Raw genomic sequence first — 19,404 nt, forward strand, 5'->3', positions numbered from 1 at the left:
AAAGAGCAGTGAAGTAAAAAGAAAAAATTGATTACATTTTGCTGTACATCTTCTTAGACTTTCTCACTATAATTTTTATTTTAAAACTCATTCTTCTTGAACATTCTGTTTTGTAACCATAATTAAAATCCTCTTTTGAATTTAAATGGAAAGCATTGTTCCATATCAAATATTCAACATTTTAAGACATGTGCTTAGTGTTCTCAATAAATGTATTTGTTGCAAAAAAAATTCTTTCATTCGTATGTAATGTATCAGGTGGCAACTGAAAGATCAGTAGTTTAAATCTACTAACTGCTCTGAGGGAGAAAAACAGGCAGGCTCCTCCTACAAAGATTTATAACCTTAGAAACCCATTGGAGGGTTGTTATGAGTCAGAACTGACTGGATGACAGCAAGTTCGTTTTCATTTTGACCTGACTTGTTTACAATGCTTTTTTTGGTATTGAATGGATTTTTGAGCAAAGTCTGACACCTAGTGTCCTGCAGATATTCTTCTTTTTTTCCCTGCTGCTATTTGGAAGCAGGAGTAGCATCCACTTCAGAAATCCAAAATCTCTGTAAATGTTCATTACAATTATTTAAAAAAAAAGAGAGAGAGAGAAAAAACAAAAACAAAAACAAAACACAACAACAACATGTCTCTGGAAATTCTATGAACTTTGATAAAGGATAATAGTTATAGAAATGCTTCAGGCCTTTTGTTTGTAGGGTCGCTATAAGTTGTGCTCGACTTGATGGCAAGCAATAACAACATTCTTCTAAAGTGTCCTTGCTCTTCATCGGGATTCAGTGAATTTATTTTTTTTTTAGCAGAGTGCACATTGTTGCACTTTCCAACCCCCCTCCCCAGTCCACCTCTTATTCCATTTGGTTGTCATACTGGCTCCAGGTAATTCTTTCTTATGGTTTGATTAAAATTTCTACCACTGTCATCCTTGCTAGCTCCTCAACTTTGTAACATGTGAAAACAGGAAAGCAAGTTCAAGTGTGCATTGTTAGCAACAGCAAGCAGCTAAATTAATTTTTATGAAAATGATTGTGAACAAACCCATGGAAAACTGATCCAAGTTGGGCAAGTTAACATTTGTTGTGTTCAATATCTGGATGAATAAGATGTTGGCAAAAAAAGTAAATTCAAGCAAGTAATGGAAAATCCAACAATACAACCCAACCATTTTGGGTTGTGTCAATCTATTCAGGGAACCATGTTCAACTAAACTAAACTAAGTAAACTAAAGATTTTATATTCAGACAGTCTGAAACTTCCCACTCTTTAAATTCTAGGTGAAGTGATTTTTTTATTGTTGAATGTTTAGAACATGAACATCACATTGACTATCTCTTCTCAAAGCTGGTCTTTCTTGCAGAAAGACACTGAGTGTATTTGAAAAATCCTGGCAAGCACACACCTGAAACCAGCAGTCCTTTGGCCCAAATACAACTTCAATTATACACAATTAATTATAGTACATCTCAGGAAGAGCTTTCCAGAAGAACAAATCTCCCATTCAAGTCAGGAAATCAAAATAAATGGGACATACTGACTTTGGGCATGTTGGCAGAAGGGACCAGTCCTTGAAGAAGGACATCATTCTTGGAAGGGTAGAGAGTCAGTGCAGGAGAGGAAGACCCTGGATGAGATGGATTGACACAGTGACTGTGGCAATGGAGGTAGGTGTTTCAGAGACGGTGAGGTTGGCTCAGGACAGGACAGGGTTCATAGGGTTGTTATGAGTTGTAGTCAATTGAACATAACAGCAACTCAATTGAAGCCATTCTGAGAAAAAGCTGGTCTTTTGCTTGCTTGTTTGTTTTAGGAATTTGAGTTTCCTTTATTTCAGTATTTCTCTCTCATTTTACCTAGGGCACATGGTCAGAATGGTCAATGTGCTAGCCAGGCACCATCTAGTCTCAAGGTAGGTGAAACCATGGTGTAATGTAGACTACTAGTTCTGTAGACCAGTTTCTTGAGTCTTTGGTTTCCTTTTACTCCAGATGAATACAGACCAATAATCCTATTTTAGATGGCCACTAGCACACTTAAGACTCCAGATCCTACTCATCAAACTAGGATGTAGAACAGTATCTTTAGGAGCTATAACTGAGTTGTCTCAAAGACTATGATTCTTCAAGGCTAGTGACACAATCTGTTGAGGTAGCTCTGTCCAGGAAGTATCTAGGAGCTCTGGTAGTGAGAATATGCACTGCAATCCCAAAGGCATGCAGTTAAAATCCACCAGGTGCTCCATAGGAGAAAGATGGGCAATCTCCTCCTGTACCATTAAACTGTCTCTGAAAACCTACTGGAGGGTCAGCTATGGGTTGGTCCCAACCCGATGGTACACAACAGCAGAAGTATCTGTAACTGTGATATGCCACCCTCTGCATGCTCTATTTTATGTATGAACAATATTTTTATACACCCCCCAAATGGATACACATCTGCCTACAAAAATACATGTGCAGCCATATATTCATGTGTTTATCTATACATAAGCAAGCAAATCTACTTATATAACTGCACACATATTTTTAGGTTGCTACTGTGTTTCATTGACTATGCAAAGGCATTTGACTGTGTGGACCATAACAAACTGTGGTTGACTCTGAGAAGAATGGGAATCCCAGAACACTTGATCATGCTAATGAGAAACCTATCCTTGGACCAAGAGGCAGTCGTCAGAACAGAGCAAGGAAACTCTGCATGGTTCAAAATTGGAAGGGCCAGGGATGTGTCCTGTCTCCATACCTTTTCAATGTGTATGCAGAACAGATTATCCAGGAGGCTGGGCTCTGTGAGAAGTGTGTGGTGTCAGGATTGGTGGAAGATCTATCAACAATCTGTGTTATGCAGATGACACAACCCTGCTTGCTGAAACTGAGGAGGATGTGAAGCATCTGCTGCAGAGGTTCAAGGACTGCAGCCTTCAATATGGATTGAGGCTCGATGTCAAGAAGACAAAGATTCTCACCACTGGACCAACTGACAGCAACAGGATGGATGGTGAAGAGACTGATTGTTCACAGCTTTAGTTTGGCTCCACAGTGAACTCTCTTGGCAACAGCAGCCAGGAAATTAAAAGACGTAGTGCAATGGGAAAGTCTGCTGTTAGGGACCTCTCCAAAGTACTGAAGAGCAATGGCGTCACTCTGGAGACGAAGGTGCGTCTGATACAGGCCATGGTCTTTGCAATCACTTGTTATGCATGAGAGTTGGACAATGACTAAGGAGGACAGAAGAATTGATGCCTTTGAACTGTGGTGCTGGAGAAGACTGTTGAGGGTACCATGGACTGCTAAGAAAACAAACAGGTTCATCCTGGAAAGGGTTAAACCGGGTGGCTCCTTGGAGGCAAGGAATCTGAGACTTCGTCTGACATACTTTGGACATGTTGTAAGGAGGGAGAGGTCCTTGGAGAGGGACATCATGCTTGGTAGGGTGGAGGTACAGCGCAGGAGAGGAAGGTCTTTATGAGGTGGATTGATTCAGTGACTGGGGTAATCGGGATGGGTGTATGGGAGACAGTGCGATTGGCACAGGACAGAGTTTAGGGCTGTTGTACATAGGGTCGCTATGAGTTGCAAGCGACTCAATGGCACACAACTAGTACTCTTGTTGCAAGATTGCATAGATTGTGGCTTTAACCTAAATCACTCCTTATTCTTGTGTACTTCTTTACCTTGGTCAAGTTGTGACTTCACCCTTATTTGGCATTGTTTTAACCATCACCCAAACTACCAGGTGTCTACTGTCTACAGAAAGTGATTTCCCCTCCCATCCTTGGTAACCACCAATAAACGTTTGCTTTCTGCGTGTGTCCATGCTTCCCTTTTTATAATACTGAGCAGTTGTCTTCTTGTGATTGACTTACGATAATGCCTGCCAGACCCACCCACACTGTAGCAGATCTCAAGAATTCATCATCTTTAATGGCTCCATAGTATTTAATGGTATACACGTTTATCCACTCCCCTTTTAGATTTCTTTATTCCCATGTTTAGTGTTCTTATCCCCAAGTGATTGATTATTGCATCAAAATTAACTATTAATGATGAAAACTCATTTTAACAAACTACAGGATTAAGTGTGAATGTTGGCATTCATCCTGTGTCAGAAAATGGTAAAGGTGAACCTTTAACCAGAATGACCATGGTAGGGTTTAATAGGAACGAACGAGCTTTTTCTTTTTAATGGGGAATGCATTCAGAGTTGAGATCAGACTTGAGAATTGACTTTGAGAACACACAAAGATTGCCTTATTGTAAAATGCATTGCATATTTGGCTAGAAAAAGACAAAAACCCAATGGCTAGCCTCTTGTGGGATGTATGGCCGTTACACTTTAAGGCTGCTGAGGAAAATGTACAGGGTTGAAGGTGTGTTAGGGTACATGATGCCATCCCTTTAAAGAGCTGCCTTTTTCTTTTCTTCATGGACCTACCCATGTGTGTTTCAAGAGCACATGAATACTTTCCTCATTCCAAGTAGAGGCTACACAAGCAACTTTGTCATCCAAGCTACTGGAAATGTGTCACTGTGATGTTCCAGCACATTTCAGATGATATTTGAAAAAGCGAAAGGCATGCTTCTGTTTTCAAAGTCATATACCCACATCAAATTTGTAACCAAAGTTGGTCCTCAGTGGGAAATCATTCTGAATGCACCAGAAAGACTGAAATTGATGTATAATTGAAAATACGAGCTAATACATTATTTTAGACAGCTGCAACTTTTCATCTCAACACAAAATCCTGATTTAATGTATCACCTGTAAGCAATGTTAGAACACAAAAACAAATCTTATGTAATTTTTCTTTTCCTATTCAGTATCCAGAAGTTACCTCTGTACAGCAAGTGGACAGACCAAGGCTATACAACCTAGAAGAATGTTTGACCAAAACCAAACAGGCCTGAGGGCTGTGGATTAAAGTCACCCATCTTTGGCTTGGTAGCATCACTTTCTGTCCACTGGACAACTGCTCTCTATGCTGCTGCTAAGTGCCATCAAGTCGTAGGCAACCTGCAGAAAGGATGAAAGTTATACAAATGTTCAGGTCTTTCATTCATAGGGTCGCCTACGACTCGACAGCACTTAACAATCCAGTATCCAAATTTAGGTAAACCAAGTTTTAACAATTTATTTTAAATCAACCTATTTATTAAATTGGGGGGGGTATATGTGACACGACACAGTGAAATGTAAAAATTCTAGTTAAACCAGCTTCCTGATGCTAAAAACTTATTCTTTTCTAGCCTCAAATTAATTTGTAATACATTACTATTGCAGAAATCATGCCAAACCCAATCTTTTGCCACACTTTACATAAATCCTCCGTAGGGTTTTCTTAGTTGTCAAGTTTTACAGATTACCAGGACTTTCTTTTGCAGTACTTTTGAACCACTGAGTGTAGAAGAGCAACTAAAAGCTCAAATTTGAGTTGTCAGCAGCACTTGAAAATGAGTCCTGTTCTTGGTCCACTGGGGCTGTTACTTATCTTCTTTATTAATTTTAAAGGAAGTTTAGAGAGACTTAGGGTTTCCATTCATTGCTGCACTTTTCTCCTGCCCACCCCCTTCCCAATTCGCTCTTTGAAAAGTAAAATTCTTTCGTTGTTTTACAATCCCTCCCCCCAGGTCCACTCAATTACGCAGCCTTCGTTCTGGACTCGTCATGACAGTACTACCTAATCATATATCCCTTTTAAACAGTTCGCTCCCTCATCTGTTTCAATGCAGTATTCATTATATAGCCCCTTTCTCAGTCTTCCCTCAATCTCTATGCCAGTCTTGTTTTCCAACAGTAGCCCTATGCAGCATTTGTCCTATTTTGACTATTTCACTCAGCATCATGTCCTCCAAGGTAACCCATTTTATATATTGCATGAGTTCCTTGTTTTTCAATGTAGCATAGTATTCCATTGTGTGAATATACTACAGCTTCTCTATCCATTCATTTGTTGCAGGGGGGGGGGGCGCTGTACTTTTTTTAAGGACAATAGAGACTGAGGGCCAGCCAGTTGCCATTTGTTTTAGCATGTGTATCTACATCTACCTAAATGAATGCCCATACCTTCTTCTCCAGTAAGCTTTCCAAAACCGTTATCAACCAACCCCTGGAAGAATGAGTAACTGCTCATCTAAACATGAGAAAGTATATTTCAAGTGTCTCATAGTGTGTACTGGCCTACTGGTAAGACGCTGCACCGTAATCCCAAAATAAGGCAGTTCAGAGCTCTGTGGAAAATGGCCAATCTCCTCCCATAAGATTTACTTTCTCTGAAAACCAACTGGAGGGTCAGCTATGGGTTGGTTGCAACTTCATGAAAACACAACAATGCTGTATTAAGACTCCTGGTAGACAAAACTGTTGAAACACTGGCTACAAACACTACCTACTAGGTCTGGATAAGAGGATGCATTGCCAACCAAAAAGCAGGTTTAAATCCGATAGCTGCTCCGTGGGAGAAAGAGGGGCAACCTCCTTCTGTGAAATTTATAGCTTTGGAAAAAAACTCAGATCACCTGACCCTGACTCCATGGCAATGAGTTTTGACTACCATAAAGATCAGTGGATCAAACCCATCCAGTGGTTCCCTGGGGGGGGGGGGGCGGAGAAGACCCGGCAGCCTGCTAGTATTCACTAGCATTTAGAGAACCAACCCATGCACACTATGAACTTTTCAGTCGGCCCTAGGCAGCTTCCCTGAGACCTTCAAGAAACTTCTATTCTTTCTGGTTCCACCTCAAGCAACTGATTTAAGACCCAGACACAACTAACTCAAGTGTTCTGGCGCTCTGGTGGCAGTGTGTTGTTGTGTCCAGCTAAGGAAAAGGCTAGAAGTTTGAATCCTCCAGTCACTCCTCTGGAGAAAGATGGGCAGTGCTTCTACACTGACCTACAAAAAAGGAGCTACAGCTTTGGAAATCTGCCAAGTCAGAATTTTGATGGCAGTGCATTTACCCAGTGTTCCATTGGATAGGAAAGAATCTGAGAAGAGTCAGAATGGCAAGCAACTGAAGATGCTTTAAGCACATAGGACCTCATGAATAACACATTTCCATTCGTGACTTGCTCCAAGAGACTCCATGGAAAAACATCCTATGACAAAAAGCACTGATTTGAAAAATACTTTTTCACTGATAGTTGAAAAGAGATATTACCTTGCAGGGTTGCCTCCAGAAGATGGTGTAAAGGCAGGAAACCAGATACCATGCTTTTATTCTCTAACAGAGAAATGTGGTTTAACAAGAAAATCTGGAGTTCCAGGGCAGCTGAATTAGAGCAACATAAATGAGCTTGGTATTTTAACTGTGTGTGAAAAGACCATTACACATTATCTCAAAAGCACTACTTGGAGCACTTAATAGTTTGATGACTCTTCAAAGATGCAGTTTCCCTCAAGCCTTTTCAACTTATAAATTGGTTAGCTTTAACAATCCCACACAAAAACTAGTATTTCCAGATGTAAGATGACAGTACTTGCGATGACATGGATCTTTTTCAAATGAGTATGTAATTATGAAGTAATCTGGTTTTGAAAAGGCCCAACATTTGATCCTAGAAGTTCTAGCTCTAGCTCTACATTGATTCTAAGACTTTTTGTCTCTCACATCTCAAGATCCCCATGTCAGGGTACCAATTTTTTTACTTTATTTGGTGAACTGCAGGTTTCTCTCTCCAGTCAGCATTCAGACCACCAGTGTTTTCAGATGACAATTCTTTTAAGTATTTTACTCTTATTAAATCTTGTAAACACGATGCCTCTAAAAAATAATATGGGTCTGAAATGTCATAGTTCTTGTGTTGTTTAGGAATATTTCTCTTCGGGAGCTCTGGCAGAAGAGTGGCAAGAAGCTGCGCTGCAACCCCAAAGGCCGCGCTTTAAATCCACCAGATACTCTGCTGGAGAAGGGCGGGCAATCTCCTCCTGTGCCAATCAGATCTGATTCAATGGTACACAAAGAAAACAAAACAAAACCCAACACATTTTACATCTCTAAAAGGATTAACCTATCAACCTGGAGAGAGGATGAAAGGCACCCAAGCATCTAGGATTCTCCTTCACTTAACAATATCAACAGAGAGTGAGAGATCAGCAGGCCCAGTGGGTGGGTGACTTTTAATCTGCGGCCCTCAGGCCTTTTTGTTTAGACATTCCTCTAGGTCGTATAGCCCTGGTGTACAAGTTGCCATATCGCTGTCACTTGTGGTTGCTGTGAGGCTGAACACGTGACACTGATGTGTCAAATGCATTAATGGTTGGCTACCCAATCCGGACAGAGAGTGGGGTGGAGCTCCACGATTAAAACAAGCTGGAAGGAGGAGTGGCATCCACCTCCATAAGAGCTTGCCTCCGGAAACCCTATGGAGTAAGGATGAAAGGCACCCAAGCCTCGAGGACTCTCCTTCATAGGGTCGCTATGAGTCGCCTGCGACTTGACGGCATTTAACAACAACAAAGGGGTTAAAACCCTATAGGTAACATTCAATATTGCTCTGCCTCACTTTTGGGGTATCACCTTTGGGGTGTACAGATAAAAAGTTAAATTAACATTCCCTTTGTGTACTTGGACATTATTTGATGGTGACCAAACAGCTAAAAATGCTGGCAGGTATGCAGATTTTCACTCACTCAGGTAGGTGTACTAGGTACCAAGAATTCAAATTCAAATGGAGGAGCCAACTGGGGGTATAATGTTAAAAAAACACCAACACACCCCAACAACAAAAACCAACCCCCCCACACACAAAAAAATTCCCAAACTCTTCACACTCTTATTCTGAAAAATTTATCAATAAGCTAAAGTACGGGATCCATCTCCTTACCATTGGTGCTTGAAAAAAAACTTCAGGTAAGCATCAATAGGTTTCTGTGGAAGTTAAAAACTTTTGAAGATATTTTTAAAATACTCAAAAGGCAAACAAACACAATCTGCTGGCAGAATTAATGAAATTACATTTCTCGGTATCTTCTCAAAACATATGATCAACTTTATTCCTGCTTATTTAAATAAACTTTTTAGTGCCAAATGGTTTTAGGATAAACTTATGCCAGCAATTAGTAACAGTCAATATTTTTTCCACTTGGTAACAAACCTATCACACTTACATATGTACCTCTTGCTTAGAGATCTTCTAATAAATAAAAGGGGAAACACAAATAATTTATAAAGTTTTATTTTGGGATATATACTAAATCTTAGAACTGTGGACAATCTGCACATCAGACTACCAGCTTGCAAAAGCTTATGTGTTTTGATTTAGAAGTTTCCTTTTGAGAATATAGACTTTGAAATTAAAATAAAAAGACTCATTTCTTTAGATTATAATGCTCCCCCTTTTTTCCTTACACCTACAAATTTAGAGGAAAGAGTCCTACATTTAGGCAGACACAAATTTTTATGATACAATTAGCAAGTTCTCAGTAACATTTAGTACTTCTGTAGTGATTGAAAACATCTAAAACCTTACTGTCAAACACTCATAGGTGTAGACCAATTTTTGCTAAGCTCTATTATGAAACCAGTCCTAGATTGCTTTTTTCCCTCTTGGTAACACAAAAACTGGGGGTTTACAGATACTGTTTTAGGCTCTATAAGGGGTAGTATGTGGTATCCACAAACTAGAGATCAAAATTGGGTAATGTAAAAAACAATTTTCTTATCTAGTTCTAAGTAAGGCAGGTACTGAGTTAACCATAAAACTCAGTAAAGAAAAAGTTTTACAGAAGAAAATAAAATGGAAAAGTATTTTCAAACTCAAAGGACTTTGGAGTGGTCATTTAAATACTCACCAACTGCTGCTTTTAATTTACTAATATAATCTTTGTAACCCTAGTATGCTGATACCACTATGACTTAGCACAAGCTCAAGTGCTTCACAGGTTCTCACCGGAAGCAGCTCGCCAGGTCGAACCTTTCAGTTAGCACCAGCCAGTGACTCTCTAAGTTTAAATACTTGAGTAATCAATCATTTACTAATAATAAAAATAAAAAACTAATTCCAAATGTGTCTTTTAACATGAGAAAAGACACATGGTTGGGGAACCTCAACTAAAATCAACAAAGACAAAACCCCAAACTTAGTTCTAAGTTCTTATTTCTGCCTCTACAATCCTGAACAGGAAGATCTGGTAATTTGGTCGGTTGAGGGCTTAAAAACAGCAGCAGTATGTTTTATACCAAGGTGTACACCAAAATACTTAGATCCATCAGTCTCACACACTACAACAGACTCCACTGTCTTCTCTGAAGTACCATGCCATTTAGAATTCTGCAAAGATTTCTTTCAAAGACAACTAGTGATTCCTCACCATTTAAAGTAAAAAATATATGGCTCAAGAAATCAGCTGAGGGAGAATTAAATAATCTTTAGGCACTTTGAAGACTTGAAATTGAAAATGTGCCATTTACGTTCAGAAAAAGAGCTCAAAAATTACCACTATGCTGCTCTTAAGATAACATGCATCTCAAAAATGGCTGGTTATACATCAATGCTTGCTTAGGAGTTAAATATAGAAAATTATTTGAACAAATGAAAAATAATTCTTCTCTATTCACTTTCCCTTGGGTCACAGACTAATTTAATGAAATTCAATTTAATTCTCAGACGGGAGAACAAATGAAGAATTTAAGCCCTCACCTGGCACTAGGCAGCTTGTTAAAAAAGCAACCAAAGTTGTTGTCATCTTCCCCCAAGGAGAAAATTTCACACAGCCTGTTAAAATGTCAAGTTTTCTTGTCACTAAATTTTTAAAAATTAGGTACATACTTTGTGTAAGAAGTTAAAAAAAAAACCATGTAGATGGTGTATTTAACAATAGTAATGTGTTCAAATAAAATTGACTTGGTTGGTCTACTGTTGAGGAAGGGTATAAATGTCAAGTTTTAAATTAAAATGACCAACTGAAATTGCAAACATTTTCGCTCAGACTTTTAAATTCAAATATGCTTAAAATGAAAACCATCTATCTGGTGCCCAAAACTCTTTAGTATTAGAAAAAGCCTGGAAGCATAGATGGATTACAGAGTACTGCAAATAAGATACCCAAAGCTTTTTCTTAAAATACCTACCCCTTTTAATCACAAAATAATGCAATTCTCAATTTCACCTCTGCTTTGTTCAGTTCCAACTATATAGCAGCTGTTGACAAAACATTTCCCTAGTAACTGAATTGTAAAAAATACAACCAAGCTTGTGCTCATTAAATATACATGTATATAAAAAACATACAAAAAGTACAAGAATGATTGTTAGGAAACTTTTACAGTGTCAATACCTTAAATTTTCTCAATCTTTAGTAAAGGGTTGAAGATCAAATGTTTCTGTGCATAAACACTCAAGGTGACAGATATCTGGAACGTGGGGTCATGCCTTGCCTTACTATGCACAAAAATCATTTTTTAAAAGGTGAGCTTTTAAAAGTTTTAAAAAAGGAGGGGTGCACAAAAAAGTAAACAACAACAACAAAAAGCTAAAACAAAAGCCCCAACACACCACAGGACAAAAATTTCTTCTGAAATAAAATTCTATTTGTGAATTCAACAAAATAACTTCTATAAAATAAAATAGCAAAATATCTGAATAGAAGAGGGTGGGCTGTATCTGTGTGCAGGGGTATTTGGTTTTTAGAGAGGTTTCAAAAAAATTACACACATTCAAGTTATCAATTCTTCTTTCAAATACAGTTATTAACTGAGTCCCTTAGGATCTTTAATTAAATGTTTATTCTGAAATTGAGATGTCTTAATTGTATCAACTAACCAATAGTTTTTCTAATTAAACCCTGCTTTGAAAGTCAAAAATTTTGGAACGGAAAAGGAGCTAGGACAATTCTTGCTTTCAAGTAAAATTGTGACTGAGCAGAAAACCAGCCAAGCATCTTGGTACTCTGAGCACTGCGGGTTCTGACTTCCACTTCACTGGGATCCAGCAGAAGGAAAGTTTGAAGATTCACCTAATAAGCAATAAGCTCTACCAAAGAAACAAACACACCAGATACAGTCTTGTAATTATGCTCCAAGCATCGTGGCAAAGCAAATTTTTGCATATTTAAGTCTTTAAAATTCCCATTATTGAAACCTAAACATTCTTTACCCACAGAGATCAAAACTGTCAAACATTAGTTGTAAGGAACATATGTGTAACTGAAAACTGCCCCATTTATCAAGATTCTCCCCTTGTTTTATATTTTATAGTCTAGGTGTAAGAACGAAAAGCTCTGAGCAATACAGCTGCCACTAGGGGACAACTGCTGTCATTAGAATAATTTTTTCCTCACTGGCTACACTAACTTGGTGTGAAGCCATGCTAAATGTTACAGCATAACTATAGCTTCAGTGATTAACCTAGTATCAGAATAAAAAGGCAATGAAAAATACCTAGAAACAATGTTACATCACCAATTTTCTACATCAACCAAATAATTCAAAGATTACCAGCCTGACATTGCTCATAGCAAAATTGACTCCAGTGGCAAGAATTAACATGGTACTATTGTGTGGTTGACATGGATGGGTTCTGTTTTGTTGCTGTTGGTTTATTTTGTTTCTGTAAAGGAGTTGTTCCAACTGCCACGAGGCAGGCAACACTGGCTGCAGAATGTAGCGGGAATAATGAGAAAATTAACTTCTGTATTTTTTGTAGATTTGTGAGTCTCATCAAGAAAAAAGTTTCTTGCTTAAGAATTAACAGTCAAACATTAATATACTATATACACCTTTGCCATTTACACATTAGCATCAGGCCATTTATTACAAAACACTATACACTTTCCACTGCAGGCGGGTTATATATTGACAGCAAATTTCTGCAGATAAGACAGTGAATAAACTCGCCACTCCATGTTGATTAGGAATAGTTTTTCTAGTTTTAAATATTAGCCAGACACAGAAAAATGTTGGACTGTAAGGCCTGGGTGCACAGTCTTGATGGAAACAGTTAATTATGTGCATTTCACTGATCCTTTGTCTGAGGTGGAGATACTTCTTCACTGCCTTCGTAATTTTCTTGTGCTCGTTGGCCAGTTCTCTGAGGGTTGTTCATATGATGTGCAGCTGGGCCTGTATAGGGCTGTCCATGCACATGATTATTCTGGGAGGGGAGAAGACACCAGGATGTTAAAATTTTCTACATGTTAATCTTAAAACTTTAAAGACGTGGAGAGAAGCTGGTATAAATTTAAGTATTTCTCTTCTTCCTGGGACTTAGCCTTTAAATGTATTTGTGAAGGTAAAAAAAAAAATTAAGTTCCATTGTCTCAAAAAAAAAGTTGCTTTAAATATTCAATTTGTATTTTATAATAAAAAGTTTCATTTAGAATGTTTCTTCATATATTTTTTTTATAGTTAAGCATCTACTGAAACCTGACAAATAATTTTGGTTTTTCAACCAATTTTGAAAGTTACCATACCCAAAAACAGCTAACAGGTGCTGCTTACACCTTTAATATCTTCTTAATCCCTTGGACTAAATAAGTGATTATCATTTTACTTTGATATAAATTATCACACAGTTTATTAACCATAACTATTAGCACAAGAGGTGCACCTATTTGACAAAACACTGCAGAGAAAAATTCAAGTATGTTTCAATGTGAACCTCTCTGACTGATGGCAAAAAGGAATTCCTCTTCTGATCATTTCATAAGGGTAGCCTGGGATAATTTCTTTATAATCTTAAAAAATTGGCCACCCCTTAAATAAAACACAAGAACAGATACCTATTTACCTGTTGGTACTGAGATCCAGGTGAGTGGGGGTATAGTGGGGCATCTTCTGGTGGAGGTGACTCATGCTCATCTGGGGCATCTTGGTCATCGGGCTCCTAATTTTTAGGAAAGATATATTTAAAAAGTATATGGGCATGAAAAGTTCATTTTTCCTATTTAAAGTATTTTTTAAACCCACAAAATACCCAAGTTTTCTATTACGGCCAATAGAGAACAAGAATAAATTGTAATTTCTCATAAAAGTATCACATTTCAGACAATTTCATAGAAATAGCTCCAAAAGGAGGCTCCCCTTTAAGCCCAAACATAATACTAAGGCAAACTAAAGTTGAACATTAGTATTTTTACACTATAATTATTACATAAACACTGGCCTAGAAAGTAAAGAATTACTTTGCTCTCTTCCAATTCTATCTGCTGCACACTGGTGGCTTTTTTTACCTCCTCTGGACAGAGTTCACAAGCTTTTGCAAGTGTCATCCTAGCACTATGTGATCTCTCCAAGAAATAACCATTTGATGTTTCATTGCTTTGTACTGGAGGAGACCAATTATTATAGGTGTACTGAGGATTGCCAGTATATGGTCGTCTTTCAAGTTCATCTCCAAGCCATTCCACTGCCCAGGTCCACTTTCTTTTAAGATCTCCATTGCCCTTCAAAAGCAAGAAAAACTATGTACGTAAGAGGATCAGAATACCCTGGAATTTTAACTTAAAATGACAAATCCCAAATCTTTTAATATTATTCTTTTAACATAGAATCCTTAAGTTAGGCCGAGATTTCTACAAAATTTTAAAACAATAAGTAAGTAAGTAAGTAATTAAGCAAGCCTCACCTGTAGGATTTGGTAAGCAACAGGACAATTGCTAAAGAGTGCTACCATACATTTTATACACTGGTATGCTCTCTTTTGATAGTGATTCTTAGAGCGCTGGATGGTGTCAAACAACCCATCTCGGTCATCAGGGATGCCTTTAAGTGCATTATGAATTCTGAAAATGCAGCAAATACAAAATAAAAACTTCTGATGTTGAATAGTAGCTAACATTTATTGAATATCTTCTATTATGTGCTATTAAAAATGTTTATTGATGCAGTCATCATGGTTTATTATTAAACTCTGACACAGATTAGAAAATGAGTATGAGAAAGGCTGAATAGCTTTTATCTTCCCTCTTCCCTTCATATTTATAAAAGGTTTTCTTTGCAAATATTTAACTTTAGTGATTTATAGTTTATAATCATTTCAGACAAAATAAATAATGTACAGGCATCTTGTTTCATTTTAAACATGGAGTACATGGCCTTAAACGTCATTTTATCCAATAACAACATTACTTCCCCTTAGTTTCAAATGTTTATTTGAAATAGCTTTAAAATGCCATTTTTATTAGTATTATCTTTTTTTTTAAAAAAAATAATTTTAATGAACATTTACAGAGATTTTGGATTTCCATTCATTCATTGCTATTAGTATTATCTTTGCCTATGTTGCCTAACAGTGCTAGACATATGTAGATGCTCCACAAATACCTGAATACCATCAGATGAACCAAGGCAAAGTATGAAAAAAAAAACACAACAGTTTTAATCTTGGGTTGTTTTAACACTCTTAACACAAGTGTATTTTCCATGATTTAATATAGCATGGTAGTGTTGGTGCTGACTGCCATGGAGTAGAGCACGACTCATAGTGACCATATGAACAAAAGAACTGAGGTCCTTCTATAACTATCATCATTTCTCAAAGTTCAGAGTTTCCAGAGACATGCTGTTTAAAAGTGGATGCCATTCCTGTTTCCAATATGTCACATAGCATAATTTATTCTAAATCTACCTTGTTCAGCATTTAACCAATTGATTATCATTTAGTGATCACAACTATTTATTTAGAGAAATTGAGGTAAGAAAGCATTGCTATTGGGTGCACCTGACACATCTACATTATCATAATGTAAATTTGCAAACTCACATTTTCTCCTGTAGGAATAATACTTTCAAGTATACCCCTTTATTTCTTTTTACTTTGGTAAATGAGAATTAATTCTCTGTCTCCCAGTGTCCTTGAGTCAGAACTCATAGCCGACCTGACCCACCATTAGGTTTTGAGGCTGTAAAAGGAACGAGAGAACTACCCATCTATTTCCCACAGAGCCAATGGTGGATTTGAACTGTTAAGAGAAAGAACTTCTGGTCTAGCAGTGCAACTCCCTACTACATCATCAAAGCTCCCTATATATTATATCAAGGGGAGCTGTAGTCAACTCAATCTCTACTAATTACCAGTGGCCTACATATCTTAAGATTTCCTTTTTCCTACCCTCTACTCCCAAAAAAAATTTTAAAAAGAAAATATTTTACTGATAGTAATATGCGTAGTAATAATAATAAAGCAAAGCCTTAAACATTATTTGTTCTGGCTTGTGGAGTAGAATTTTTTTAATAGATAGATAATAAACTCTCATTCTCTCAAAACTGATAATGACAGTAATTGCTATTTCATCTCTATCAGCACTGTCAGACAGAAATGCACAGCATGCCTTGGATTTCTAGTAGACATGTTTAAATGGAAAAAGATCAAGTTTTAGTAGTACATTTTATCTGCCAAAGTATTTCAATATAAATCCACACTAAAGTAGAGCCTTCTCCCTTGATTGTTTATCAATTACAAGGTTGCTTTAGTTCAAGGAAAGGAATTAAAGCAAATTAAAGTGTACAAAGTACAACACAATAGTGTTTATGAGTAGTCAGTCTGAAAAGCACCCCTGTAAAAGGTTAGCCTAATAGCAGGTAAGAAATGACATGTAATTGCAAAAGGGAAATGATAAATGATTTCTGGAGCATATGAAGAAAAGGTACCTGCATTTACCAATAAATATTGGAGAATCTCATTTCTGGAAAAGATGTGTCTTGCTAACCTCAGTAAGTATGCCAAGTAATCTAAGTGGGAAAAACACCCCTGGTAAAACATAAGGCTTAATTTCCTAAACATTACTAAAATATTTATTTAATACCCCCTGTACTGCAGTATTGATGACCAGTCAGATTTGAAGTTCTAAACTGTTGGAATATGATAAAAAAGTCACACATTACAGGCTTCAGCTGAAAGCAAATTTCCATGATATCATTTAAAAAAAAATTTTTTTCCTTTCTGAATCTACTGCAAATAAAATGGGAAGTAATGAGAATGTATATTAAAGTCACTTATTTAAATATGTACTATTATATATCTTTTAATACTGTTTCCTTAAAAAAGATGAAAGATTAAACTGGACTTTTCAATGCCAGCAATTCTGCTATGGCAATAAACTCTGCTATACAACCATTAATTATCATTTTAACCAAAGCGCCATTTCGGCGGGAAATAGCAGGAAATAAATATAACTGAGTATAATTCAGCAACTCATTCTATTAATGTAAGTTGATGGTTGAGTTGCCATAGTACACAGAAAGGTTCTTTTCTGTGTGGATACTTCATAGTCTCCACAAAAAAGATAGAGACTGGCCATAGCAAAGCTCTATACAGATCTGCTGGTAGAGTGAGTCCAGTAGAGAAGCAGCCAATGAATGCCAGATCAGGGGGCTAAAAGAATGCTGTACCAGAGAACATGGCTTGTTAGGACAGCTACAGGAAAAAAGAAAAGGGAGGTAAATTGGGAGCCAGATTATGGAGTGAAAGAAGCTGTTGGCAGGCAGAAGTTCAGGAAAAGGTGAGTATAATTACCACCCTGTAACTTTCTAGTTCTGCTGCTGTCATTGCCCAGAAGCCTTCAGAATGTCCTGCAGCTGTTGCCATTTGGAAGGCATGGTAAGTGCCTGTTGTTACAGTTTCCCTTCCAAAGCCACAGACTCCTGCAAACTCTCTGCCTTTGCTCTAATGAAACAAGATGGCTAAAATGTAACTAACTGGTATAAAAGCTAGTAATATTTAAAATTTCCTTTTTAAGAAAAAATATCTGACAATGTTGAAACATTTCACAAGCATACTGAAAAGGGCACTGGATTTAAAAAGAAACGACTAAATTCAAACTAACTTTTGTCTCAATGCAATAGATTTTTGGGCATAAATTCTGACATTTGCACATTTTCACTATAAGGCAAGGTTGTAATTTTTTTTAATTACTGACAAATGGAAGATACTGCACTATGTAAATTCCAAGTTGTTTACCAAAATAAACTATTATACACGTCAGCAGGGAAATTTATGAAACATCACAGCGTAGAACCCTGGAGGACTAATTATTGAAAAGGATATTTACCTGTGTGTCTGCCAGGAATCCTCAATCAGTAATATTTGCAAAAGTAGATCCAAATAGGGTCGGAGTTCATACGTATATGAATACGCAACCTAGAAACAGGTGACATAGTGAATGACTTAAAGGGGTAACATAAAGCAAAATATAGATACAAGAATTATTATGTTTCATTAACCTGCCAGAGAAGTTCACTCAGGACAGTAGATGAGAACTGAGGATTTTCCCAGCAGCAAAAACGTAGCAATTTGACAGTTTCCTCTGAGTTACTGCAATCTTCAATTATTTTCTTCACATAACTTGTTCTCACAAATAAAATGTCTGCCACATTCTGCTGTATTGGCATTATAGGCTGTGATAAATTGGGATCACCAAAAGGATTGGGAAGAGGCGGATTACCTAGAATATAGATTTGTCAGTATGAGAAATGGATAGGTTTCTACACATTAACTATAATACAGTTTTAACCAGTTTATTTTTGGTAGAAAAATAATGATTTTAAAAAATTGTCTGCTACTCTTAATACAGAAAGTCACAATGACCAGATCTATACTAAGATTTTAAGAGGTAAAATGTAAATGCTGACCCTGGCATTCAACTAAATAAAAGGTTAAAAATTCTTTAACTACCTCATAAACAAGATTATCAATAGAAGTAGTTACAAAATATCCCTTTGAAAATATTCCTCTTAATACATAAAAAATGCTAAAGGACCCTATAAATATTATAAATTCTCCTATTATGTCTTATAAAAATATCTTCAGAAATTACTTTTCATGAAGCTATACATTGCTATCAGTATTTTAAGACAAGGGTACAGAATGAAGCATTCTATTTTACCATTGATTGAAGACTGCATTCTTGATGAGACGTTGCAACAACGGATCAGCTGTGACACTACTGAATATAATTTACCTAACTCAGCATACTGATATTTGATTGGAGGACCTGGTCCTTCATCTAAAGACACTAGCATAAAGGTAGCAGGTACACTCAATTTCAGAAGCTGTGTCTTTTCTGCCACACCTACAGAAAAGGGGGGGTAGAGAAGAGTAAGAGAGGAAAGAAATAGGTTGGCAAAAACTTCATTATAAACTAATTATCCAAAACATTATTTTTAACATTTAGAGAATTCATCAGAACAGAAAAATTACCAATTCAGTATAATTGTATACAAATATTTTAACACCAGTGATCATGGCTGTGGTACTCAATGTTAGGCCAGAAAGACCCTTTCTATGCCTGTAGAGCCCAGTGGCTTAGTAAAGACTATAATCAGCATGTAAACTAGGAGAATAAAACAAAATGAGAAATAGGAATTATTTTTTTAACAATTTTTAAATTTTTTATTATTATTATTATTTTTGTGTGAGTGTACCGTCAAATCAGATCTGACTGGTACAGGAGGAGATTGTCC

The 19,404-nt window shown here is 36.9% G+C and overlaps 1 protein-coding gene across 2 annotated transcripts in view; it reads right to left on the reverse strand.

Annotated features, from left to right (window-relative positions):
- Window positions 1-12,554: 12,554 nt before the first annotated feature.
- USP9X (ubiquitin specific peptidase 9, X-linked) overlaps window positions 12,555-19,404 on the reverse strand; it is an 87,389-nt gene continuing 80,539 nt past the window's right edge. Inside the window, exons 38-44 of one of the 2 annotated variants that reach the window (XM_006894983.1) lie at window positions 18,828-19,013; window positions 18,166-18,386; window positions 17,994-18,082; window positions 14,570-14,726; window positions 14,127-14,387; window positions 13,733-13,828; window positions 12,555-13,096 (exon numbers count right to left, since the gene is read on the reverse strand). In XM_006894983.1, the coding sequence (XP_006895045.1) occupies window positions 12,959-13,096; window positions 13,733-13,828; window positions 14,127-14,387; window positions 14,570-14,726; window positions 17,994-18,082; window positions 18,166-18,386; window positions 18,828-19,013 (1,148 nt within the window). In that variant the 3' untranslated portion in view covers window positions 12,555-12,958. The remainder of the gene's footprint in view (window positions 13,097-13,732; window positions 13,829-14,126; window positions 14,388-14,569; window positions 14,727-17,993; window positions 18,083-18,165; window positions 18,387-18,827; window positions 19,014-19,404) is intronic. The other variant, XM_006894984.1, reaches the window with a different exon arrangement.

This window comes from Elephantulus edwardii, unplaced genomic scaffold (assembly GCF_000299155.1).
Source record: "Elephantulus edwardii isolate Elephantulus edwardi_28Jun2011 unplaced genomic scaffold, EleEdw1.0 scaffold00152, whole genome shotgun sequence".
Taxonomy (NCBI): Eukaryota; Metazoa; Chordata; class Mammalia; order Macroscelidea; family Macroscelididae; genus Elephantulus; species Elephantulus edwardii.